Source organism: Leopardus geoffroyi, chromosome B4 (assembly GCF_018350155.1).
Source record: "Leopardus geoffroyi isolate Oge1 chromosome B4, O.geoffroyi_Oge1_pat1.0, whole genome shotgun sequence".
NCBI classification, from domain to species: domain Eukaryota; kingdom Metazoa; phylum Chordata; class Mammalia; order Carnivora; family Felidae; genus Leopardus; species Leopardus geoffroyi.
The window spans coordinates 75,167,540-75,194,228 of NC_059341.1; the positions used below are offsets into that span (position 1 = coordinate 75,167,540).

General features: G+C 52.1%; 1 protein-coding gene across 4 annotated transcripts in view; it reads right to left on the minus strand.

Annotated features, from left to right (window-relative positions):
* Positions 1 to 2,163: 2,163 nt before the first annotated feature.
* VDR (vitamin D receptor) overlaps positions 2,164 to 26,689 on the minus strand; it is a 58,002-nt gene continuing 33,476 nt past the window's right edge. For all 4 annotated transcript variants that reach the window (XM_045462625.1, XM_045462627.1, XM_045462626.1 and 1 more), the window contains exons 3-9: positions 24,304 to 24,434; positions 16,209 to 16,393; positions 15,808 to 15,928; positions 12,912 to 13,083; positions 6,592 to 6,743; positions 6,258 to 6,374; positions 2,164 to 4,963 (exon numbers count right to left, since the gene is read on the minus strand). In XM_045462625.1, coding sequence (XP_045318581.1) covers positions 4,704 to 4,963; positions 6,258 to 6,374; positions 6,592 to 6,743; positions 12,912 to 13,083; positions 15,808 to 15,928; positions 16,209 to 16,393; positions 24,304 to 24,434 — 1,138 coding nt within the window. In that variant the 3' untranslated portion in view covers positions 2,164 to 4,703. The remainder of the gene's footprint in view (positions 4,964 to 6,257; positions 6,375 to 6,591; positions 6,744 to 12,911; positions 13,084 to 15,807; positions 15,929 to 16,208; positions 16,394 to 24,303; positions 24,435 to 26,689) is intronic.

Here is a 26,689-nt window from a genome sequence, read left to right on the forward strand (position 1 = left end):
CCGACTGGTGGGTTCTGTCTGCCAGTCCAGCCGGGCCCGTTTGCTTACACCCCCCGGGGCCGAAGGAATCCATATTTCCCAGCACACCGCCGGCCTGTTTATGCCACGTAAAGCTCTGAGTTCTCGACCCCGTGGCCTGTGAGCGTTTTCCCTTTGTGTCTTTTTTAATGGGCAGACCTGTTCACAGCAGTCCGGTTACAGCCTTGCTCGATGTCAAGGGAAGCTTCTGTATAAAGCTGTGATTTAGAAGCCTATCACCCATGGCTGGTACCAGACGGGAATGCCCTGTGCAGACGAGCACTTGCCCAATGGGTTTTTGTGCCAAGAGGGAAGCGTCCTGAATCTGCACTGTCCGTTCCCGCAGCCCTGGGGCTATGGAGCGCTGGAAACGCGGCCAGTGCAACGGAAGAGCTAAACGTCTGCTTTTATTTTACTTTTTCATGAATTGGAATTTAAACAGTCACCTCTGGTGACGTTACTGAAGAGCACAGGTATAGAACCAAAGCTTGCACTGTGAGAACTTAAAATCGCTCTATCGTAACCGTAAGGTCTGAGGGAGGCACAGACCCCCGAAGCAGGCTCCAGGCTCCGAGCTGTCAGCACGGAGCCCGACGTGGGGCTCGATCCCACAAACTGTGAGATCATGACCTGAGCTGAAGTCAGACGCGTAACGGACTGAGCCACCCAGGCGCCCCTTCTCTTCACACTTCTCCAGCCAGAGGACGCCCTTGTATGTAGCTGGTGACTTCCTTCTCTAAGCCCGTTCGTCTTTCATGACAAAACAGCCTTCAAGCTCGATCCCTAATTCTTCTCCTACTATCCCATCTCATGGCGACACGCTTTAGCCTTTCACTTGACGTCTTGTCAGATACTTCTGAAAAATTAAAGTAAATCACGTCTACAGGTCCCCAGACTAGCAGACTTATCCTGAAATAAACACACGGATTGAGCACAATTTCCCCACTCACAGATCACAGCGCGGTGTCTTTGGTCGGTTATTTTTGCTTGCTGTGTTTGGGGGGTGCTGCCTGTATCATAAACCTCACTTCCTCGGGGAGTGGAGCGGGGTGCATGGGCTCCTCCGGGTCTCCTGGGAGTCCTGTGTAGGCACAGGACTCATTTGCAATTCCCCAAGTCACCGGCACCGCATGTCGAACGCGAGGCACATTTTTGTCAACAGTGGTTTTCACTCTTGAGGCTCTCAGGTTAGTGCCACACTTGTTCGGACTCAACGCATGTGACCACGTGCTCTCTGCGAGCGGAGCGCTGTTTGACCCACCGCCGCCCATTTCTCCTTGTCAGGACCTACTTGGGGAGTGGGAACCTCCCTTACATCCTCTCTAGTAGAGAGCTGGCAAGACTGTCTGTCATTTGTCGGGCTCCTCGACTCAGTGGGAAGCAGAATAGGGCAGCAGTTAGTTAATGGCTTCTGGAGCCAGCTGCCAAGGGTTCAGATCCCATCTCTGTCACTTACCATTAGTGTGGATTTGGGCAGTTACCCCCTCTGTCAGATGGGGCTCACAGTAACCCACCTCCTCCAGGGTCTGTGGAAGGATAAAGCAAGTTGGTTTGCATAAGGCATTTATTTACAGTGGTTCTTGCTGTAAAGTGGTATGTGAAGTATAAGCCAATTGCGTTCCCATAAGCAAAGCGCTCTTCATTGGTTTATTTGACAAATTTCTGGCAAATTGTTACTGTCTTGGAAATCGCTCAAGAGACACTCGTTAAAGTCTTCTTTTGCTCCTTTATTCCTTGCACCAGATCTGTCTTACATTCCAAGCTTCTCTGTTGGCCTCCCCTGGATTCTCCAACTTGCTTCTCGTTAGCCAGCAGGACTTTCCCACGTCCCAGGATCTTGTCTTTGGCATTCTGGTGCACACTTACCCGCATTTCCAATAATATACGTTAAAGGTTTTAGACTTATAAAAGTCTGCCTTCATCCTCATATTCTAAAACAATAGGTGATAATATTTTCTCCCAATTCAGTCCTGTGAAACCTCACTTTTCCTCCAGTCTTTTCGTCCCCTACTCCTAGACTTCCCTTTGGTAGTGAGCTGGTGCTGTGGGCCCCAGAGCTGAGCAGCTGGTGTTCCCAGGGTGGCCGGTCGGGTGCCCTCGAGAAGGCAGGGGGAGAGGGGGAACTGGGAAAGTAGAGACATTACAAACACAAATGCACTTTATTGATAAGGCAACAGCATGATACAGAGCTGAGGCAGAGACCCCGTTCGGCCAGGGCCACGTTAGGGGTGGGGGGTCTGATTCACATTGAGACACAGGCTGAGGTGTCCCTCCTCCTCCTCCTCCTGATGGGTCAGGAGGGTGACAACTCAAGGAAGGAAGGCAGGGGTCCAGGATCTAGGTTTGCTGTCTAAAATCCAGACCTTCCCCTAAGGGACCAGGTTAGCCTTCAGGGGCCCGAGCTTGAGCGTGGTTTGTGAAGAGAGCACTGGTCTGGGGGTTCACAGTCCAGGCCAGCTCTGGACCCCTCCTAACTAACTGTCTGAGCTTGGCCAGCCACACTTCCTTCTAAACGTCCGTTTTCCTTAGCAAGGGAGTTGAACTAGTGTAGCGATTTTTAAACCTTTTTTCCCACTGACTAGCCAGTGAGACCAAAGTCTTCTGCAGAATCCAACCAGGCTCTCGCCCTAATTTGTAAAAGAAAAGCAAGGACAATACCAATAACTGGCGTATGGGATTTTTACAAAGTAAGTGTTTCTCCCAGAAATATCTCCTCATCAGTGGCGTCTACCACCTGCTACATTCGAATGTAGTACAAAACGGAGTCTGATTCTGGAAACGACTCACGGCTGATAAATGTCAGACTTGGCCATACAGATGGTGTTGTGCGGTAAGAAACGTGGCTCTCAGGTGCTTCCCCACTGGAAGAAACACTGGGCCCCGTGGACACGGATGGTGCTCACAGTGTGAGTCTGATTGCTCCCGGGGCTTTGGGAGAACAGAGGAGGGTGGAGGCAGCATCGACTGACAGGGACTACCCACCCCCCCCCCCCACCATTGAGATCTTGAATGCGGCTGTGCTCCCCAAACTCAAGCAGCGATCCGAGGGACCCTCTCTGACTCCCGGAAGAGCCCCGTCTGCAGTGGTCCCACACACCTATGACTCACGTACCCGGGGACCCCACCCCAGAGTAAACAGAAAAAGAGCTCCCGCCTCCTGGGCTGGGCTAGCTCTGGAAGGGAAAATGGAGTCGGAAGTTAGGTCCCCCCCCCAACCCCTTCCAGATTTGGGGGTGGTGCTGGAGTGAGAATAAGACAGGAACCAGCCCCACGTGACTCCACCCCTAGGTCCTCTCTCTGCCTAGCCCCCAGCAGCCAGCCCGCTCTCCCTCCTCCCACAACGAGGTGTTGGAGCACTAGCTCCTGGGTCTCTGGGGGATGGCAGTCTGGGAACTACGCCCAGATGGGCGGGGGAGAGCATGGCCTGGGCTGTCGGGGTCTGTCTGAGGGTTCTTCTCTTCCATCATACCCTACCAAGTGGAAAAGAGGTAGCCTGCTGACACGCAGAGGGGCACTGCTTCTCCAGACCATGAAGTGTTTGGGAAGGTGCTCCCATCTCTGCATCACACTTGACCATCCTCGGGTGAGGCTCCTCCAGCACCCATGGCCACCGGTTCTCTCTCTCCTGGGTGGGAGGTAAGGCACTGGCAGGGCAAGGGTGAGGACGCTGCTGGGCACTTCTCTGCAACCTGGGGGCAACTCAGTCTTGCCACGTGGATCGTTGGAAGGAAAGCTCTCAGCTCGACCAACCTGTTAGATCCAGGTCAAGGAGCCCTGGGCTTGGACACCAGACAGCTGTGGCCACCACCCACCACCCTCCTGTGAGGCTGGGTTTGCCTGTCCCCTACCTCCTAGGCCCTGCTCTCTTCTCTCCTTGGGCCTCTCTGCAGGTGGGCTCTGGGCTAGCGGCCCCTGCCTAGAGGAGAAAGCCCATCCTCCCATAGCGACTTCCAGGGAGACTGTTACCGTAGCAATGAGATGAAGGTGGGCATTGAAGTGTCGGGCAAGTGCCCTTTGGCCAACAGAGAGTGGTGGGGGTTGTGACCTCTGTCACCTTGTTTTTGGTCATCCTTGGCAGTGAGTCTCCTGGACAGGCCAGGGTGGGAAGGCAAAGGGAGGAGCCCCGCAGGTGGCACACTGCCTGGGACAAGACAGCACAGACTGGCAGTAGGCTGAGATGGGGGTGGGGTGGGGGTGGTGGCTAGTCATGTACCATGGGCGGGGCAGGGGGAAGGAGATCCCCACTAGGCTCTGGACATGGGGGCCTGGAGTGGGGGGAGGTACAGGTATCTCTGTCCCTGAGGAATGGGTGCGTTGCTCCTGCCCGACTGTCCCCTCGGCATCGGCCAAGCAGTCACTTTTGGAGCGGTAGGGGCATCCCTGGGCAAGGCCCCACCTTCGGCCTCTGCCCTCTGCCCCCATTTGAGTTTCTTTGTCAAATAAACAGCAACTCCTCACGACTGAGGTCCCAAGGGCTTGGGGGCAGCCTGTGGTCGGCAGGAAAGGGAGACGTGGTGTTAGGTTGGGCAGGAGATGGGAGCGGCTGGGGAGGGACGGGCGGTAGGGGAGGAGGGGTTGAACTCCAGATGGGGTGGGAAGGGCTGCCAGGCAGCAGCCTGCCCCAGGCCAGGGCACAGGGCCCCAGAGGAGCAGCACCACCCGGGTGCCCCTGCCAGCCGCCCTGGTCAGGAAATCTCGTTGCCAAACACCTCCAGCACCAGCGGTGTGAGCTTCATGCTGCACTCAGGCTGGAAGGAGAGGCAGCGGTACTGCTTGGAGTGCTCCTCATTGAGGCTACGCAGGTCAGCTAGCTTCTGGATCATCTTGGCGTACAGCAGGTGGCTGCCGGGGGGTGGGTGGCGGCAGCGGATGTAGGTCTGCAATGTGTTGGACAGGCGGTCCTGGATGGCCTCGACCAGCGCAGCATCCTGCACGCCGGGACGGTCTGTGAGTACAGGGAGACGGGGAGAAGGCATGGGAGCTCTGAGCCAGGTCCTGTAATATTCAGTCTCTTCAGTACCCCTATGTCCAGACCAACGCCCAAGCTTAGCATCCTCCTAGGTCACCCCTGTATGGCTGCTGACCTGTGACACCATCATCCTCCCTAAAGCCTCTCAGCCACTTCCTGTTGCATTTAGGATCAAGTCCTAGGTCCCATCTGGCCCTGTCTTCAGCTCAACTCTCTCCCTCCATCTCTATGCTCCATCTTTCCATCAGTATCCTGATGTGTCAAGCTCTCTGGCCTCCAGACCTCACATTTGTGTTCCCTCTGCATGGAACTTAGCTCTTGTATCTTTGACTCTTACTGATTCTTCAGGTCTTCCTCAAGAAGGCCATTCCTGATGACCCCCTACCTCCATGGCCCAGACTAAATCAAGTTCTCTCCTTCTATTATACCCTGCTATAGTATCACTTCTTTATTTTTAAAACTTTCATCACATTAAAATTAGTCATTGAATAGTAATTAATGTCTCCTCCTACACTTTGTGGAAAAGAAGTCTGTGTCCTGTTGGCTGCTGAATCCCTATGCCCAGCACAATGCCTGGTACTTAGCAGGTGCTCAATAAATCATTGCTGAGTGTATGAATGAATGAACAAATGAATGAATGCTGCATGGGCAGGGGGAGGGTATCCCATGTCCATGGGTCCCCAGCCCATCCCTGATCAGAGGCCACTTTCTTGTTCCCTCAGCATAGTCCAGACTGAGGCAGCCTGGCCTCATCACCAGTATAACATCCCCAGGACCATGACTCCCTCTTCCTCAACCTCTCTCTCCACCAAACCCAATAGACAGAAGAGCTCAAGGACCACAGCACACTGCCTCCAAAATCAGTCAGGCAAGCTTTCTGGGCAGAATCATCTATAGGCCCCAAGTTTTTGTACCCAACCCCACAGGGGATCTCAGGTAGGTCTGCAAAGTTCAGTCCAATTCACACAAGAGCAGAACCTGCATATTGGGAATATCCAGACCTGTCTGTGACCTGAGAAAACCCATTTATCTCGTTCCTCAGAGTTCCACCTATGAATCACCTATGGTCTCAGGGTCCAGGGCAGTGAGGGACCCCTCAATATACACACATCGTATGGGCTGTGCAAACCCAGCAAAGTGGGAGCTTCCTCGTCTGTCTCTCCTTCTGCTCACTCCTCCCTCCAGACTGCCCTGCTGGCCCTCAGGAGGGCTCGGTGCCTTCTATTCCCCCTTCCCAGGTCACCAAGTTCCCCACTGTTGGGCCCCATACCTGGGGAGACAATGCAGATGGCCATGAGCAGGACATGCTCCTCCTCATGCAAGTTCAGCTTCTTCAGCCCCACCTGGAACTTGATGAGGGGCTCAATCAGGTCCAGGCTGTGTCCGGCTAGGAGAGAGATGGCCAGATGCTGTGGGCAGAGCTGAGGAGCCACACACCCAAACCACCCCACCCCGCCCCCAACCTAGACTGGGCCTGTGTCTCACCCTTGTCTCCCCATTGCTGTCTAGCGCCCTCCCATGTACCTGATCAGGGCTCATGACCCCAGGAAGGGTGGAGCCAGAGTCTGGGAGCTGGAGAGGGTGGAGGTGGAGCCCGAATGTACCTTTGGTCACATCACTGATGCGGTACTTATAGTCCTGGCTGCCACAGGTCCAGGACATGTCGTCCATGAGGAAGGACTGGTTAGAGCGCAACATGATGACCTCAATGGCACTTGACTTCAGCAGCACAATCTGGTCCTCAGAAGTGAGGTCTCTGCCAGGGAGGGCAGGGAGGAGTCAGGTTACTGGTCAAGGACTTCAAGTCAGGCAAATCAGTGTATGTTTTGACAGGTGCCTGCCAGGTGACCCGCATGTGCCCTGGGTCCTCCATTGAGGAGCTGGTGGCCTGACTGGAAAGGATAAAACTGTCTCTTGAGGCAGAACGACTCAAGCCTGTGTTTGTGCACCAATGCTGAAGGTAAATTAGCTCAGCGTCTAAGGCAGGAGGACCCAGGGACGTGCCAGTGCCTCCCAGGCCTAAGCAGCCAGAGCTATTAGGGAAGACGAGCCTGAGGAAGCTGTGAGGGTTAGAGCGTGAATGCGGAGGTCTGCAGGAGGTGTGGCCATGGTCATCTTCAACGCCCCTCATGTCCTCTGGTCCTTCTCAAAAGTACAGCTCAGCCAACTCTGTCTCCAGGACATCTCTTGAGCCTTTGACCTCCTTCCCACTACGATCAGGACTGCTCTGGTTCAGAGCTCCCTCATCTTTTTCAGTTGCCTCTTATTAGAACTCTGGAATCAAGTCTCTCTCCTCCGTGTTTCTTATTGCTGCTTCAGGGAGACGTCACCTGTGTGCGGAGGAACCTTACTGCCTCTCGACCCCCTCAGGATCAAGCCCTTCCACCATCACTTGGCTCCAACCCGTCTTTCCAGTACTCCTCCCTTCGCAAACTCCAACCCTCCACTCTAGCAACTTCAGACTATTCCACATTCAATGTTGTGTGTTCTCACACCACCTTGCCTTTGGGCATGGGACAGCTCCAGCCAAGAACGCATTTCTTTTACTGCTCCACCTTACCGTCCTGACTCTGAACCCAGTGAGGTCTCCCTCGGTGCCCTCCACCCCCTGGTTACCTTCAGAAGCATTAGTGCCATTTCTTCACAGCCTGTGGCTTATGCTCCTACTTTGCTCTTTCCACCTCACCCCTTCTCTTCATATGCTTGTGTGTGGCTCTCACCGCAAGCTACTTAAGGGCCAGCACCACTTCCCAATCACCTTAGAGTTGCCCACACAATGATTATTGAACCCTGAGCACGAGACGGTCACGTCTTTACGTGCTGATGAGTCAAGAGGCCAATGACTGGTTCCACTATTCTGAGTCACGAGCTGGGCTTGCCTGAACAATGACAAGGAAAAAGCAGCACCCGCAAACCAACTTGCTTCCAGTTTTCCTTTTCTCTTCCTGACGGTGTATTTCCACCCAGCTATCTTGTGGGAGGGCAGTCATCCTCTCCATGGCCACACTTTGGTATGTGGAAAGGTGGGAAGCAGATGTTAACTGATGAGAGGGCTGCATCAACAGGTGATAGATGGTGGTTAGGATGGCCGCAAAGGGTCTGCATTGAAAAAGAAATCTCAAAGTGCTAGAGTTGGAAGGCACTTCATGGAGGCTACATGCTCCAATTCCTTCTTCTGCATTCCTAACAGATGCAGGATCCTTCCGGGGTCAGGAAGCTCACGGTCTCTGGATACAGCCATAGGGTTGTTAGCTCCTGGGTTAATAGCTTCTTCTTCTATGGAGCTACACCCACAGGAGGACACCCTCATCTATCGCTTGTACTTCTGTCCTCTCAAGGAACACAGCACCAGACTTCTCCATTAGGCATGGGGCATCCTTTAACTATTGAAAGTTACCCTGGGCCCCTGTGTCTTCTCCAGGACAGACAGCCACAATGACATGGGGTCTAGGCATCTCACCATCCTTGTCACTTTTCCCTCGATGCTCAACTCACATTTTGAAAATATAAACTAATGTCCCATTTTGGTTTTAACTCATTAGACAATAAAAGATGCTCATTATTAAATCTTTGGAAAATACAGGAAAAATATCAAAGTGAGTAAAAATTGCTGTATAACCACAATGACCCTTTTGGTGTATTTCCTTCCTATCTTTTTTTTTTTTTTTAATGCAGATACCTCTTTTTATTTTTATTTTTTAAATTTTTATTTACATATTTTAAGAGAGAAAGAAATAGCATGCACGAGCTGGGGAGGGGCAGAGAGAGAGTGAGAGAGAGAATCCCAAGCAGGCACAGATCCCGACCCAGGGCTCAATCCCACCAACCGTGAGATCATGACCCGAGCGGAAATCAAGAGTCAGACGCTTAACTGACTGAGCCACCCACGTGCCCCTGAAATCTCTTTTTAAAACATACTTGAGTTCATAGTAGTTCTGTGTCCCACTTCCTACACCATGAGCATTTCTGTAGCCCAGTTCATAATGAGTTGCATAAGATTGTATTTCATCAACATACTGCGGTTTATGTAATCAGTCTCCCATCCACCTATTTTTTGGACATTTTTGTTGCTTCTAATTTTTGCTATTTTTAGTAATTCCGTGAGGCATATTTTTTGTACATAACCTTTAGTTCAATGGCCCACTCGAAATGGATGGCCAGAAGTGAACAAACATCCCACGTGAGCCTTGCCAGAGAGAGTTCAGTGGCACCCTGCCAATTGTGATCCAGGCACGCTGCTTCTATGAAAGCAAACCTAGAACGACCTCAAATTACAGCCCAGAAATCCAGGGACTTTTTAAGTGCAATTCACGGCCAGAAGTGGGGATGGTGGTGGGCAGGGTACAGGTGGAAATAAAGGGGATATCAGCAAGAGATCTCGTTCCTGCTGACAGGCACCAGCTCAGGCTCTGTGTCTCCTCTCTCTGACCTGTGTCATATTTATACCCGGGTCAGTTTCCACACCAGTAACTGGCCGCTTCTGGGCATCTGCAAGGTGCTCTGGAGACCCACTGTCTCGTCCCCCTACCCTGGCAGAGCCCTGCCCCTCCCCGCTTGCATTCCCACAGTATCTCCAGCAGGCCTCTCTTGGCTCTTATCTCTTTATAGCAGTTGTCTCAGTGTATATCTCTTCCATCAGACACTGAACCCTGGAGGCCAGGAACTATGTCCTAGTCAACTTGTAGCCCTCACAGGAAGAAAGCTATTTGTTACAGAAATGAACAAGAAATACAGAACAGAAGGCATAGGAAGAGGGATGCACTATGACCCCAGGCCTTTGACCCAGGAAGGAGCCCCTGGGAATAGAAATGGCAGTGAGGTCAAAGGCCTCACTTTTGCCCAGAAGGCTGGGCCCCAGTTGGTTTGGCCTAGTCCCTCTTATACCTCTTGGCAATGAAACCTGGGGGTCCTCGGTTCTCAGATCCAAGATGGCTCCCGGCCATTTGGATGCCGCTCCTGATGCCACTTCCTCCATGCCTTACTTTTGAAGTGCTGAGGGAGGGAGATTTGTGGGGTGCAGACTGAGAGGTTGAGGGAGGGGAGGTGGGAAGCAGGAGCAGGCCCAAGCCCACATCACCGTGCAGTTCACACCCTACACACTCATTCAGTCCCGCCCCACTCTGCTCCCAAGTATGCGCTGGAGTCTCAGCCTCTCCCCTCCATCCCCCTGCACTCACCCACACAGAAGTCTCACTCTGCCCTCCCCACACCCTCCACCCCTGCCTACAGGCAACAGGATCAAAGCCAGGATGCAGCCACTGTTCTCTCACTTCTTGGGAAACCAGCAGAGCTGGAGACCCACCTGGGTCCCACCAAAGCCTGGGGGTATCCACATCAGTGTCCTTTCCCCTCACCCTCAGAGCTCTTGCCAAGGCCGGCTCCATTTTTACTGGAACACCTTCCATTCCGAGATTTCTTTTTATTTTTTTAAGTTCATTTATTTTGAGAGGGGGAGGGAGAGGCAGACAGAGACAGAGAGCGAGAGAATCCCAAACGGGCTCCATGATCTCAGCACACAGCCCAACTCGGGGCTTGAACTCAGATGCCATGAGATCATGACCTGAGCGGAAATCAAGAATCGGATGCTCGGGGCGCCTGGGTGGCGCAGTCGGTTAAGCGTCCGACTTCAGCCAGGTCACGATCTCGCGGTCCGTGAGTTCGAGCCCCGCGTCAGGCTCTGGGCTGATGGCTCAGAGCCTGGAGCCTGTTTCCGATTCTGTGTCTCCCTCTCTCTCTGCCCCTCCCCCGTTCATGCTCTGTCTCTCTCTGTCCCAAAAATAAATAAACGTTGAAAAAAAAAAAAAAAAAGAATCGGATGCTCAACCACCTGGGCCACCCAGGTGCCCCTCATGCTGAGATTTCTTAAGTCAGGCTGAAGAGAGAAGCCAACCCAAGCATGTGCAGGATCAATGTAACTGATTTTGGATCAATAGCTGGAATGATTCAGTGTCTGCTGCTCTATACCTTATTGTGGCCATGAATGCAGGGCTAGACTAGGGAACTCTGGAAATGAGCCTGGATATGGAAGGAAGGGGAAGACTTCCACTCATTCTTGGAGAGAGACACCAAGGGGCGGGTCATGCTATTTGTGTCAGGGCATATGTGGCAAGGGTAAGGGATAGGGGCCAAGGGCATGGGAGAAAATTGGGGGCTTGGGTTGCTTACTGCAGGGGGCTGCCTTGGGGTCACCTGGTTCAACAGATGGCTTTTTTTTAGGACAGTTTCCGCATGTGTGCAATCCCAGCCACCACTCAGAATCAGCAAACGTGAGCATCTGGACAGAGCTTCAGGGGCGCTCTCCCCCAGCTCCCCACCAGCCCAGGAAAGAGGAGCACTGCACACACGGCTCCCTGGAACTAGGGTGGAAGCCGGGTGCTACTGTGTATCCATCGGCACCTTGAAGTGTTTTTGTCTCTAGCTGTTTACACAAAACAAGACTCTGGAACCGAGAGAGTTTGCAAACCCTAACTTGAAGAGTGTAGGAGGGAGCTGGAACTTGCGGGAAGTGGAATGTGTTGTCAGTTCCAAGGAAAGGCTCTGGAGGGTAGATCCCAGGCCCAGTGCACCACTCAGCTCACAGGTGACACTCCGCAGCTCATTCCTGCCGGATGCCACGGTGACCCTGGATTCTTTGGCAACCGAAACATGCAACGCAGTAAGAGCATCTCAAGGGTGTCTCATTGCAGTAAGGGCGTTTCATGCTTTTCTCTTCTTTACAATTTTCACGTTCATTCCCAGGGGAAGAGTATAGGAGGGCCCCTGGTATCTGAGTTGCTGACAGGCATAAAATAACACAGAGCTAGCCGTCTCAGGGCAGGTACACACTGGGCAGAACTGCGTTTGGCTCTGTGAGCTGTCACCATCTAGCTGGCGATGCAGTCATTTAGACAGTAGCCGATGGCACCCTTGCATGGCAGAGAGATTCCCAAAACAATAAATAGCATGTCACATTGATTTCCGTCCAGAGCTGGCCAATGTCAGGTCTTTCTAGGCTCCCAGAATTCCAGCACTGAATCTGAGCACCGGCCTCTAGAAAGCATCTGAGGCCCCTTCTGCTGCAATTGTAATTATTGTTCCCGAAATTGATGCTTTATAGTGCACGTTAGTGATTTCTTTCTTTCTCTCCACGACATTGTGTACGTATTGCATGGCAATGCTCCAAATGATATAAATCATATGTCAATATAGATATAACTAGCCCCCCACATTCTACTGAAAGTGTCAACGCTCTATTATTTTAAGAATATTTAACACTGCACGGCCATTTAAATATATGTGCCATTATTACCAAAACAATAAAACAGGTGAATGAATGAAATTTGTAGCAATGAATCCATAACAGAGGATCTTTACTCCAGTAGAACTCCTCATACCTGTCTGTTTTGGCAAAAGGTCTCAGTATGGTTAGGAAAAGGGCTTTTCATGGAAATTGGGGTGAAGGAGGCCCAGGTTTCGTGTGCCAGGAAAACTGTCTCCCCCTGGGATTTGAAATCACTTCACAAGTCTCCTTGCCCAACCCTTTCTCCTCTCTATCACTTCATTTGGGTGTCAGCATTGGGTGTGAGAGATTAATGGAGGTTTAATTTAAAGGATTAACATGAGGGTTAGACCCAAGCCAGCTGGAGGGGACGTGGCAGTGAACTTGGAATTCTAGACCTTGGCTCTGACACATACTGACTCTAACACTAGCAAATGATCCTGGCTGGCCACTGACCCTCTCTGGGCTTCTGTTCTGTCATCCAGAAACTGTGGGAGTATGGATAGCTCTCCAGTGCTGGCCTGCTGAGTGATGCTGGATGGGCTGTACTTCCCAGAGATCCTGCTGTAGGAGGTCTGGGGTAGGGTCTGCGTCTCTATTCTGGGAAGCGGTGGACTGACCTCCAGGCCTTCTTCTAGCTCAGTCTAGGATTCTGACTCTTCTTACCTGAACCCTGGAATCATCTTGGCAAAGCCGATGACCTTTTGGATGCTGTAACTGACCAGGTCAGCCAGGTGGGGCAGCATCGAGAGCTGGGACAGGTCCAGGGTCACAGAAGGGTCATCTGAATCTTCTTCCCTCGGATCCAGATTGGAGAAGCTGGTCGGCTCCATCACATCTGAGGAAGGATGAGGAAAGAGAAAGAACTTCTTGAGGATACATGAGCCAGACACCCTCCTTCTTGGCTCCGGGAGGACCTCCTGTGCCCTAGCAGCAGGTCTGGCCAGGAATCCCATAGTGACTGCCTCTCTCCAAGGTCACTCTTCAGTCCAGGCTTCCCTCTAGGATTCCCCGGGAATCCTAGAAACTTTGAAAAGAAACTTGAAAGAAAACTTTCAAGCAGAGCAAGGCAGTGAAATCAAAGATCAAAGATGCCCCAAGAAATGAGACTTCCTTGAGCCACGATGTTACAGACCATGTGTTTCTAATGACCAAATCAAACGTGAATTTGGAACCAATGAACTTATGGAAAAGATCGTTCTAAGTTGTAGACCTCACTAGTGATTCAAGATCTACAACTTAGAACATCTACAATTTTCCTCAATAAACTAGAAACAAATGTGTTTGGTGCCAGTGTTTGTAAAGGTGCAGGGAATTAGGCAACCCTTGTGACACGGGGTGCTAAAGGAAGCATAAATTCATGCAAGTAATCTAGAGAGCTATTGGACAGCAGGCGTCTGCAACCTACAATTACGTATGCCCTTTGACCAGTAATCTCACTTCCATAAATTCATCATAAGGAAAAAAGTCTGGAATAAATGCAATTCTTCAGCTACAAGCATATGATTATCTTAATGAAACACTGGGACACAATGTAGACCAGATATGTTATTGTATATTCATACCCCAGAATACTAACCAGCTTTAAACATAATATAGAGGTATATTGAGTAACAGGAAAATATGATATAATATACGGTAAAGAGAAAAAAGCAAGCTATGTATATTGTGTACAGCATAATCCCACTGCGTAAATATACATATGCATTTAAATTTTTAAAAAGATGGGAAAGAGACATATCACAGTGCTAATGGTGACTACCCTTGGGTAGTAGGCTTAAAGATTTTACATATATAAATATATATATTTATTGTGTATATATACATTATAATTTAGTTTATATTTTCTGAATGTCTCTAATGAACATGTATTACGTTTGCTTTAAAAATGTTAACTAGTTTGGGGCACCTGGGTGGCTCAGCTGGTTAAGCATCTGACTTCAACTCAGGTCATGATCTCACGATTCGTGAGTTCGAGCCCCATGTAGGGCTCTGTGCTGACAGCTCAGAGCCTGGAGCCTGCTTTGGATTCTGTGTCTCCCTCTCTCTCTGCCCCTCCCCTGCTCATGCTCTCTCTCTCAAAAATGAAGTAAATATTTAAAAGAAAGTTAAAAACGTTAACTAGTTTGATTTATTTATTTATTTATTTAATTTTTTTTTTATTAAGTAATCTCTATGCCCAACATGGGGCTCAAACTCACGACCCCAAGATCAAGAGTCACACACTCCTCCAACTAAGCCAGCCAGGCACCCCTTTAAATAAACACATGCTATACTGAACATACCATTGGTGGGGGTGAGCACCTCAAATCAATTAACCTCTGAGGGTATCAAAACTCCTAAATAGTATGGAATTATTCAAAGCTGAATGTATAACATGCAGACTGATCCTCATTGTGCAAAATATGCCATTAAGCGACAAGAGCAGCTAAGTGGGTAGAGAAAATTAACACACGGGAGGAACCCCTACAAGACAAGGGGCTCATAGGGTCAGTCAGTCTGTGAAATGGCCACTGCTTTTCTTTAGTCCCTCATCACCTCCCTCCTGTCACTCCTGGGTGGGTAGACACAATGGTCTGGTTCCATGGCTATCCTCATCCAGCTGCACTGAGACCCCTCCCAATGCTTTTGGATCTGGGCACAGAAGCACCATATCTGAGGGTTCTAGTTCCCCAGAGGGAAGGGGCTTTCCCATCCCTGTCATTTTGCAGGACTCACACAGAGGGCAGAAGGGTTGGGTGAGAGGCAGAGGGATGAAGGATGGGGAGGGGAGGGGCAGGACGATAAGGAAGAAGGCAGAAAAGGACCATAAGAGGAAAAGCAAGCAAGTGCCGGAGGTGACAGGTCCTCCAGCGCCTTGGTGGTTCCCCCAGAGCTCCGGGGGGGGGGGGGGAGGGGGGTGCGGGGGGGGGGAGGAGGGGAGGCTATGCTCGGACCCCCATGTTCTTCCCCTCGAGTACCACCCTCCAAGGCTCTGAGGACTATAGTGTCTCGTATATTTGGAAATTGCTAAGAGAGTCGCTCTTGGAAGTTCTCGCCACAAGGGAAAGAAAACTTTGTAACTCTGTGAGGGATGGAGAGGACCTAAACTTATTGCGGTAGTCATTTTGCCACACCTCCATGTATCCAATCATTACGTTGCATTCCTGAAACGAATATAACGGTACATGGCAATTATATCTCCACTAAACTGGAAAAAAAAACAAAAAACAGAACCCCCGAGAGGCCCAGGCTCAAAATACCATTTAAAGGAACCAGGTTAGCCCCAGGGAGGGAGGCAGGGGCAGAAGCTTTAATTGGAGGAAAGAACAGAGACTCTGCAGACAGACCCCGGCTTGGCCTCCCCCCAGCACCGGCCCTTGGGCTAGTTAGCCCTCTTTTGTTTAAGAAAAAAAAAAGAAAAAGAAAAACCCCAAAACGAAGCAGGGTGGGGGGTTGTTCCGAGGACACTGGCACACAGCTACCGTGCCATCCGCAGCCAAGGGCAGATGGGCTGCGGGAGCTCTGGGCCCTCCTCCCACGCTGGCCTCCCTGGGCTCCCTGGGGGCGGCAGTGGGCTCACCGAGCGAGGCCGCGTAGTGATCTGAGCAGGTGGAAGACGAGTCCCCGGAGAGGCTGGGCGTGTGTCTGGAGGAGGGCCTTGAGGGACGGCCGCCGCCGCACGCATCCCCACGAACCGGAGGCTGGAAGGGAAGGACGGGGGATCAGAAAGGCTCACATTTGGGGGCCACTTTCCCACCTTGCCCCTGATCTCTGGCAGGAGGGGCTCTGAGGAAGGCTGACGGGAGGGGGAGGCCTCCCCGGTGCCAGAGGGACGGAGCACCGCCCTCCCCCCCCCCCCACCGCTGCCCCGGTATGGGTGGCCGTGGTCCTCCGCGCCCACTCCCCACGCCCTGGCTCCCCCTGTGGCTCTTCACCACGCAGCTCATCCTTCCCGGCCGGCCAGCCGGCGAGCAGACGTACCCGGAACTGGGTAAAGTCGGCATAGGTGGGGTCGTAGGTCTTGTGGTGGGCATCCAGCAGGATGGCGATGATGCGCTGCTGCTCCTCCGAGAGCTTGGGCCGCAGACTGTCCTTCAAGGCTTCCTCCTCCTTCCGCTTCAGGATCATCTCCCGCTTCCGCTGCACTTCTTCGTCCGTCAGGATGACTGGGGGGGGGGGGGGGGGGGGAGGTCAGGAAGAGGGATGTGAAAGCTTCCTCCAGGTGCTAACGGCACAAGAGGGGAGGGGCTGCTACCCTCACCCTTGGAGCGCACAGGGCGGGCGTGCTTCCTGCCACAGGTCCACCCCACGGATGGAAAACTGGGTTTCCCATGGTGAAAAGGCAGGTGCATGAGAGAGGAGGAGAAAGGATTTGAGAGGTGGGATGCTCAGGCATTATTAGCGAGTCCGGGTTCTCAGGAATGAGTGATATGATTCTGGGCAAACCGTGTGAACTCTCTGGGCTTTCCTCTCATTAATCAGACCAAGAAGTTTGTTCCATCATGACTCTTCTAAGGTCCCTTTTGTTGCTCCTGCCTCCGAAAAGCGCGTGTATGTGGGGTGGCAGTGATAAACCCTACCTTGAAGGATGGGCTGTTTTGAGAACTGAATGCATGCCTAGCACAGAGCGGCTGCTCATTCCGGTCTCTTCTCCCCCACCTTCATTGTGCATGATCTCGAGGGAGACATTGGGGGGGGGAAAGGTGAGAGGCACTGTGCGGCCAGTCCCAGTGTTGGAAGCTGGGAGATGCTGAAAGGCCCCTCTTCGGAGCCATTCCCACACCCAAGTTTTCAGGCATGGGACTCGGGCCGGGCATCTGATCTACTCTGACCAACTTAGAAAGACTTTGCTCTTCGGTTCCTGCAGAACAATCCCTCCTCCGGCCTGTCTAGTCTTGAAACTTCTGCCCAAGGAAATTTTCGAGGCCTCTAGAAGTCCCAAAGATAACACTGTGAAGCTCTGATTTGCAGTTCTCTCCAGCTGCCAGTGAGGGTGTCTGACAAGGGGGAGACCCCACCATCAGGCTGTGCAGGGGCCCCAGGGCCGTGCGCACCTCGCCGCGCTGGGCAGCTGCCTGGGAGGGCGGGGCTGGGAGCAGGGACACCTGGCACAGCAGCCGGGCAAACAGACCTCCCGGCCGGGGCTTGCAGAGTGCTGGCGGCGGGAGTGGGCACTGGGGCCCTCGGCCTGTAGCTACTTGCTCTGTGCTGGTGTCGCCAGCGCTTCTGCCCACAGACCTGGGGAGTTTCACAACAGCAGGGAGAGGAAGTAGAACCCCAGGGTGGGTGGGTTCTGGGCTTTAAGAAAGGCCCACTAGCCCGGCCCCCTCAGGTGGGGGGAGAATGCATGAAGCTGGTGGGAGGGGAGGGAGAGCCTAGGAGGGTGGGGTGGGCACCCAGAGCCTCGGGCACGGCAGGAAAGGAAGCCCGTGGCAAAGGATGTTGAGTTCCCTCCACAGCTGAGGTAAGCCATACTAAGAGGACCGCAGGAGGCCACGCCCAGGTTATTGACTCACCTGCCCAAAGAGCTGCCAGGCCTCCTCCCACAGAGGGTGTCTGCTCAGACTCCAAGAGGTCAAGTGGGGTGAAAGGGGAAGGAGCAGGGAGCATTCCATTCAAGGCAAGGTGCAAGGCCCTAGCCTGGGGAATCCAAGATTAGTATCTGGTCTTTCCTGCTCCCCTGAGGGGGGGTGCTCTGCCTGTCACACCAGACACCCCAGAACGTGTTTCTCAGCCTGACTAGGCTTTGATATCCCCTTGCGATTCTATGACGTCCCTCTCCCGCTCAGAAACCTTTTCTGGGTCCTTCCTGCTTACCACGGTCCAAATTAAAGTCAAGATTCTCCATGCTTTTACATCTTCCTAACTTTGCAGCGTCACTTCCCAGGGCCTCTGGACACACTGCTTGTGCTCTGGTCATGTCAAGATTGCTGACCTGTGAACATGACCCGCTCACTCTTGCCACCTCATTTCCACTTACGCTGGATGCCTGTCCAGTTGGGTCTTCTCTCCCCTGTAGCGGTGCAAGCTCTGTCTGTTCTTCAGCCCCCAGTTTACAGTCCTCTTTTACCACGAAGCCTTTCTGGATTGCCCTGATCTGCACTGTGCATTCATTTCTCGTTTCTGGGGCATGTCTACTGTCTCCCACACACACTGGCACCAAAGTATCTTCCACTGTGTAATATTTATGGTTAATACAGGCTCCAGTAAATGCCTGCGCAGATAGAACCTAAGATGTTCAAGATCTCTTTCACTAGGGGCACCTGGGTGGCTCAGCCAGTTGGATGTCTGACTCTTTTTTTTTTTTTTTTTTAACTTTTTTTAACTTTTTTTTTTTTTTTTTTTGAGACAGAGAGACAGAGCATGAACGGGGGAGGGGCAGAGAGAGAGAGGGAGACACAGAATGGGAAGCAGGCTCCAGGCTCCGAGCCATCAGCCCAGAGCCCGACGCGGGGCTCGAACTCACGGGCCGCGAGATCGTGACCTGAGCTGAGGTCGGACGCTTAACCGACTGAGCCCCCCAGGCGCCCCTGATGTCTGGCTCTTGATCTCACTCAGGTCATGGTCTCACAGTTCCCGAGTCAGGCTCCATGCCAATAGCTGGAGACTGCTTGGGATTCTCTCTCTCCTGCTCTCTCTGCACCACCTCTCTCTCTCTCTTTCTCTCTCTCTCTCTCCAAATAAATAAATAAACTTAAAACATAAAGATCTTTTTCACTAGAACCATAGGATACCTAAGGGGGTGGCGAACATCTTACACTTCCTGTGGTTTCTGCATAAAGGCTAGCCCAGCGAGGCTTCCTGGCCATGGTGTTGACTCCATAGTCTGAAAGACTGCACACCCAACACATCTACGCTGATTGTACCTACCATGTGCTAGTCATTGTCCTTTGCTCAAGAAATGATAGTGAGACGTGCACCAGCACTGCATGTACCCTAAAATGGCAGGATGGCACACATTGAATGCCAATCCACTAGATAACTGAGCCCAGCTTGCCTTTTTAATTTCAATAATTGTGACTGAAACATTTCCAAGCCAGAATACCTTGTAACAGAACACCTGTAACACCATATTACCTTTTCTTGATGATTCAGAGGCATCATCATTCAGAACAATTACTGGACTTTGCAGGAACAAGGTTATAACCTCAGAATTGTATAGGGCTGTGTCCGTGCACTATCTGACTTAGCCTGCTATGGTTTGGAGTTCTTTTTCTTTTTTAATTGAAAAAAAAATTTTTTTAACCTTTATTTATTTTTGAGAGAGAGACAGAGACAGAGTACGAGTGGGGGGAGGGGTGCAGAGAGAGAGGGAGACACAGAATCCAAAGCAGGCTCCAGGCTCTGAGTTGTCAGCACAGAGCCCAACATGGGGCTTGAACCCACGGACCATGAGATCATGACCTAAGCTGAAGCTGGACACTTAGCCAACTGAATCACTCAGGTGCACCAAGGAGCTCTTTTTTTTTTTTTTTTTTTAATGTTTATTTATTTGAGAGAGAGAGAGAGAGAGTGAGTAGGGGAGGGGCAGAGAGATGGGGGACAGAGGATCCAAAGTGGACTCTGAGCTGACAGCAGAGAACCCGATGCAGGGCTCGGACCCACAGACTGCAAGGTCATGACCTGAGCTGAAGTTGGATGCTTAACCGACTGAGCTACCCAGGCACCCCTGATGTGGAGTTCCTGTGCTACCTCACACAGCTTTCAGTCGCCCCCTCTCTGGTAAGCTCTGTGTTGTCCCTTTGTATCAGTGCCTGCCTTTCTTCCCATAAACAGCTAACTTCTAGTCTGTTGGGGAGCTGGAAATCCTGGTAATCAAGTTTTATGAAGAAAAAAATACAGTGGTAATAAAAATGGATTAAAAATATAGAACTTTTTATGTGCTGGACGCCATTCTAAATGTTTCTTAAACATTAGCTCATATATTTCGTGCTCATAAAAACCTCTTAAGGCAGGTGCTATTATCCCCAGTTTGCAGATGAGGGAATGGAGGCCCAGAGGCTATGTACCTTGTTCAAAGTCATACAGCTAACACATGGTGAAGCTGGCACTCGGGCCTGGGCAATAAGACTCTAGAATCCGTAACTGTAACCACTACTCCCTACCGCCTGTGATTACAATTGGCTCTACTTGCTTAGTGGGACTCTTGTCCTCAGCCGTGGAACACACAGAGTGTTCCAATCCGTCTGAAGAGCGTGAAAAAGTAAATAAAGCAGCAAAGTGTGTAAATGATTTACTTTCAAAGGACAAAGTTAAGAAGATCCAAGGTTAACCTTATGCCATTGTTCTTCTCAATCACTGTATCAAATAGCTACTGCCTTCCTGTGTGCGGTGCTAGCGAAGGAAATGCCGAGACCTGCCATTTTCTAACGGGGGCTGCCAATCCCCGAGCCTCCCTCCAGGCAAAATTGTCTGGAGACCGCGTAAGTCACAAGTGTCTCACATGTGCAGATGCGCATTGTGATTTATCAAATAGGTCATTGTTTAAAGGGGTTGCTAATTTCACGGGGAATGGTGCGTTTTTTAAAAATCACTTTCTCAAGAAATTGCTACCGAAAATGCCGTTACCATGACGTAGGAGGACCCATGTTTTGGAGTTGAAAGCCATTGACCTAGAATAAGAGCGAACAGGTTCTGAAAGAACATTTGATGGGCTGTCCAGTGAATAAAGCACATGAGCTGTGTTTATAGGTTTTGTGAAACCCATATGGCTCCTCTGTAGCTTCTCTGCCTTCTGTCTAGGTTGCCTGCTGAGTGCTAAAATGGCTTTGCGCACGGTGCTCCCATGCAGGACGTTCCCTGTTTCATGAAGTCTAGAACTGCGTTTGGAAGTCAAGCTCTGGAAGCGTGATCAAGTGAATGACACGGACGATAGCAGATTTGGGAGACTTTTCTGATCTATAGACCCGTGGGAGATACAGAGGTACAAATGAGCATAATGGGGAGCTAATGTATTCAACACGTATTTATTGAGTACCTATGCTGTGCCAGGAGCTGTGCTAACTCTAGGTAGAAAAGACATACATCTGTAAAAACATGCAACAAACTAACATATAGGTGTTTCCACGCAGGATAGGTCAACCAGAAGTAAGAATTCAACCATGGAATTTCTTGGGCTCCAAGGAATAAAGTCAACTAGGACTTGAAGAAAGAGAAAGGGAGTCTTCGGTGGGAACAGTCTCTTAAGCCCATCCCTTTGGGCACCTGGAAGGTGCCTGGAAATGCACAGTGGGGGAGCTCTGGCCCACTGGGGGTACCTGACGGGCTACGCCAGGGTGGAGCCCACTCACCTGGCCCTTGGAAGCGAACAGACCTAGGTCAGAATGCCCATACCATACCAACTTATTAGCTTAAAAGCATGAAATTTTAATTCCTCTGCGCTTCCCCATCTATGAAAAAAACAACAGAAGTATGTACATCTTTAGGGATTCTTATGAGAATTTAACCAGAAACTGCATGTATCTTGCACTCAGTAGGACTTCCCACACCCAGCCCCTTCCCCTTCCTGAGCTGCCTCTAGGGAAGGGCCCCCTCTCTGCCCCTGCCAGAAGGGAGCCTGTGTTTGCAGCTCCCTTCGTAGCGAGCCTGCCCGGAGGTGTCCGGGGGTTTTACAAATGTTGATACAAAATTGTCTCTGGGAGGCTGAGCCTTAAGGCAATCACCAGCCCAGGTGATAAATGAGCGGCTCTCCTAGGTTTCTGAGTTGGGAGCTCTAGGCTCAGACACTCTGACAGACTTCTTTAAGCTGGGCTAGATTGACGCAGAGAACTACAGCTCTTCCTGAAGGACCCTCCCTTAGAGCAGTGGCAAGAACGCGCCTAGTGCTAGCTCAAACTTTCCATGTAACAGGAGCTCTGGGGCCCAGACTCCAAGAGCTCAGCTCTACCAGCCCACACCTCACTCACTGGAGCTCCCTGCGCGGGCATCCTGAGATTGGGGGACACAGGGCTGCCCTGGGCATACAGCAGAGTAGGGGTGTGGGCCTACAGTGGATATATAGCAGCGTGAGGACCCAGGACTGTCCTGGGCATATAGCAAGATGGGAGCACAGGGTTGCACACCGTAGGGCAAGGACACAAGTGCCCTGGGCATATAGCAGGGCAGGGGTGCGGGATTACTGTGGCTATATAACAGGGTGGGGACAGGGCTCTGTTGGGGAAGACCGAGGCTGTGTGTGGAATGGCTGAAGGGCAAAGCTGTTGGGAGTTGAGGGGTGGGCATCCATTTCTGGATTGCTGCCCCCCCCCCACCACCACCACACGGTGTTCTTGGGGGGAGGCACTTGGACGCACCCAAGACCTGTTCATCACCATGGATGCAGAGCTCTCTTTGCGGACCAGGAGGGATCTAGAAGCAGACATGGAGACTCGCTTTCTGACTCCAGTCCTGGTAGTCTTACTTTTCTGGGTCTCAGATATTTCCGAGCGTTCGCCCTATTCCAAATGGATGCAACACCTCCTTCCTCCTGAGATCTAGGAGAGGGGCTTCTGGAACAGCAGTGAGGCTGGCACCGACCAGAAGTTCTGGGGCAGAGCCTTACTGAATCCCAGACGTGCAACCATGGTGGTTCTTGGTTGGCAAAAGCCTGAGACCCAGGCTCCCTGCCCTGTGGAGGATGTGTGCTCCTTGGGGGCAGGAGCAGGGGCTCTAAGTACCGCATCTTGTTTGTGTCCACCCTCGTGCCTCGCACAGAGGAGGCCACACTAAGCCAGCGTGTGAGAAGCTGCATGAGGCACTCAGCCTTGGCCTGCTCTGCTCCAGGATAAACACGGGAGTCGGGTGGGGCAGGGGACTGGGCTAGGAGAGATCAGCATGTCCAGGCCTGCCCGCTCCCGTGGGGGCGAGGAGGAACAACAGCCTGGAAACTTCTTCCAGAACTGTCAGTGTTGACTGGGGAGCCGGGATCAGGAGTGGAGGGCTGTGATCCCCAGGGCCAAGGAGGAGGCTCCAGGTGAGGGCCTTCATGCTGTCTCTGTTCCCCAACAACAGAGAAGGGTTTTTTTTTCCCATCAAGGAAGAAACTTTCCATCCCCTAAGCCCTATCCCGTGACTCTTCCCTTGTTCCGGACACATCTTCCCTGTACCTGCCTCCCTCGCCCCCAAAATGATAGCCCCATAGCCAGGAGAGCCTCCCGGGGTACCTGCATCTGAGCACCCCTCCTTAGCCTCCCCAGGCCCACAGCTTAGCAGGGCACAGGCCTTGTCCCGGGGCCAAGGAGGGGATCAGCGTGCAGACTGCAGACAGGCAGGGCTGAATGTGCAGGGGGCACCCATGCCCAGGCTGGCCCAGTGCCCTGGTCTCCAGGCCGGGGAGGGCCAGGCTAGCCCCTCCCAGGGTCTGCTGAATTTTATGGCTACTCTAGTTACCAAATAACTGGTACCACAGCTCAGAAACAAAGTCCAGGGGCTGTTTTTAATCGAGAGTTAGAACAAACGAATTTGCTGTTGGTCCTCTCCTCCAACCCCAGAGCTGGACGGGAAGTCCTAGGACTGCTCCTCTCTCTCTATCTGGATCCAGAGGGTCATCCTAGAGTCCGGTGCTTCCCCTCACAGACTCTTTCCCCTGGTCTCCTCTAGGCTCCAGCCGGCAGATCCGCCCAAGGACCAGAGTGGCAGGAAGGCTGCAGAGGCAGAGGAGGGGGGACAGACCCTGGATGCCAACTGGGCTCTCAATATTCTCCCCACCATTCCTGTCCCTCCCCAAGCTCAGCTCAGCCTCCCAAAGTCCAAAGAACCCTGGGTCATTGAGCAGGTTGGTGAGTATAATGATGTGGTCTTGGAGGAGGACTGCTCTGGGCTCAGGAAGGCAGTGCCCCGCGCTGCCCTCCTCACAGGCCTCACTCTGGAGGGGCTGTCCCAGGCCTCTGAGACGCATATACAGACCCTAGAGAGGCTCGCAGTACCCTCTTGGTGCCTGGACCCTGTTGTTCTGGCCTCAGGGCCCCAGCTCCACATGCAGGGCGCCAGCAGCCCCAGGGGAAGGACCGCACACCTCTCGGGCCAAACCTGCATGAACAGCAGCACGAAACCTTCCCCTTCTAGTGCCGACCCCCCGCCCTGGCCCCCGAGCACTCACACTCCTTCATCATGCCGATGTCCACACAGCGCTTGAGCCGGCACGCCTGGCAGTGGCGGCGATTGTCCTTGGTGATGCGGCAGTCGCCGTTAAAGGGGCAGGTGAACAGCGCCTTCCGCTTCATGCTTCGCCTGCCGAGGGAGAAAGCACCTGCCACCTCTGTGCCACCCACCGGCCAGCCTCGGCCCTGGCTGCCAGCAGGGACCGTGACCACCCAGACCTGCCGGCAAGACCCCTGGGATCTCTGCGTCTCCCACAGAGGGTTTGGGGCCCGGCCCCGGCCGCTCTCAGTGACCACCGCTCCCTCCCCCCACACTCCAGGCTCCTCCTCCTTCTGTCATTGCCTACTCTGCTCCCATCATCGCTTTCATTTATTTATTTTATTTACTATTTGAAAGGATTTATTTATTTATTTATCTATTTATTTATTTATTTATTATTACTATGATTGCTTTTTTTAAAAAGTAGGCTCTACCCCCAGGGCTTGAACTCATGATCCAGAAATCAAGATCTGCCCACTTTACCCACTGAGCCAGCATAGCGCCCCTGATTTACTTTGATGGCACTCTACTTCTCACTCTATTATTATTATTATTATTATTATTATTATTATTATCACTACTACTACACAGGAAATACATGAATGAATTAGCCTAGTGAAATTTTTAAAAATACTGGGGAGTCTGGGTGGCTCAGTCAATTAAGCGTGGGATTTCAGCCCAGGTCACGATCTCCAAGTTCCTGAGTTCAAGCACCCCCATCAGCCCCTTGGGCTCTGTGCTGAGAGCCCAGAGCCTGGAGGCTGCTTTAGATTCTGTGTCTCCATCTCTCTCTGCCCCTCCCCTGCTGGAGCTCTGTCTCTGTCTTTCTCAAAAATAAATAAAGAAACATTTTTTTTTTACTAAAGAAACAAAAATCCTGAAATCTGTAGAACAGCCCTCACTGCTTTTAGTGAGCCATTATGAGAGGTGAGGGCACTAGTGGCCGCTTTAAGTCATCTAGAGCCTGGAGGTCTGTGATTAGAGCGTCCCTGGTCCAGGAACAGACACGCGCACGGGTGCATGGAGAAGGGAGAAAGGGCCCGAACCACAGCTTTAGGCATCCAGGTAACACGTCCAGAGAGAAAAGGCCAGATGAGCAGGCGGGAGCCCTGAGGTCTGGCCTTGGCTTTCCAAAAGGCAGAGGAAGCAAGGATTCTTCAAGGACAGAAAACTACCAAAGGTTCTTAGCTAGGAAGCTGGTCTCCCCGGCCGCTGGTGTTCTATGTAAAATTGTGTGTGTGCGTATGTGTGTGTGTGTGTGCGCGCGCGCCTATGCGTGCATGTGCAAGCTTGAGGGCTCATTTTCCTTAATCTGGCTTTCTCCCCTGCTGCCAGCCACACCACATGGGATTTGGGGAGGCTGCATCATCTGTGTCCTACAGGTTCCTCGTGCTCTTCCCAGCCCTAGCAGGGGCAGGCCCCCCTTGTTTGCCCCAGGACGGGTGACAGAGTTAGTTGGGGCGGGATGGTGGCAGAATCACTTTCTTTGTGAGCAGCAGCACCTTCCAAGGAGCTGTGGCGATAGATGCTCAAGCCTTGGAAGCAAAGGCCCGGGTCCAACCGTTTCTCTCTCTTAGAGAGGAGCTGGCCACACACTAGTTTTATTTCTTGGTGAAAAATGGCTCACTGTTCACATTCACTAGAAGACATACGGAGTTTAAGACAAACATACTCGTTGGCGGATAATGGACAGATGGTTAGGGGACCCAAGAGACTATTGGTGGACCTCCTCATTTCATAGATGGGACCACCGAGGGGAAGAAACTTTTCAGCGAGGTGATGTAGCAAGAAGTGAAGTCTCCCTGGTTGGCTGTTAGAGATGTGAGGCTCAGCTTTAGCTTCGTGTACAACCCCTCTCATCTCTAGAAACAAGGTGCTCGGTGAGGTGGAGCCCACAGGCAAAGAGCTCCAGGCGGCTGGCTCTTGAGAACAACTCAAGGCCAACGATGATCCAGTGGCTCACGAGGTAGCTGCTTTTGGTTTTGGACCTTGGCTGCCCGTACCCTCCTGTTATGCCTCTTCTGACCCAAGGGGGCCCAGGTAGACAGGGCTACACAGGGAGGTGGAGAAACATGAGGCTATGGGGGTCAAGTCCAGACCACTAAAGGCCACATCCACCCCTGCAGTGACTACCCAGGGAGGGACTGTACTTTAGGCTTTTGCCTGCCTTTAAGAAGGGCTTTAGAAAGCCCTTCTCCTTGAGCCTCCATCCATCTATTGTAGTTCTCCAGAGGGACAAGCAAATATGGAGGTACCCCGGCTACCCCGAAATGAGATACTGCCGTCACCACCGGATGTGAGATGGATTCACTCCTTTACTCCTCCCCCTCTTTCCCACTCGTGGC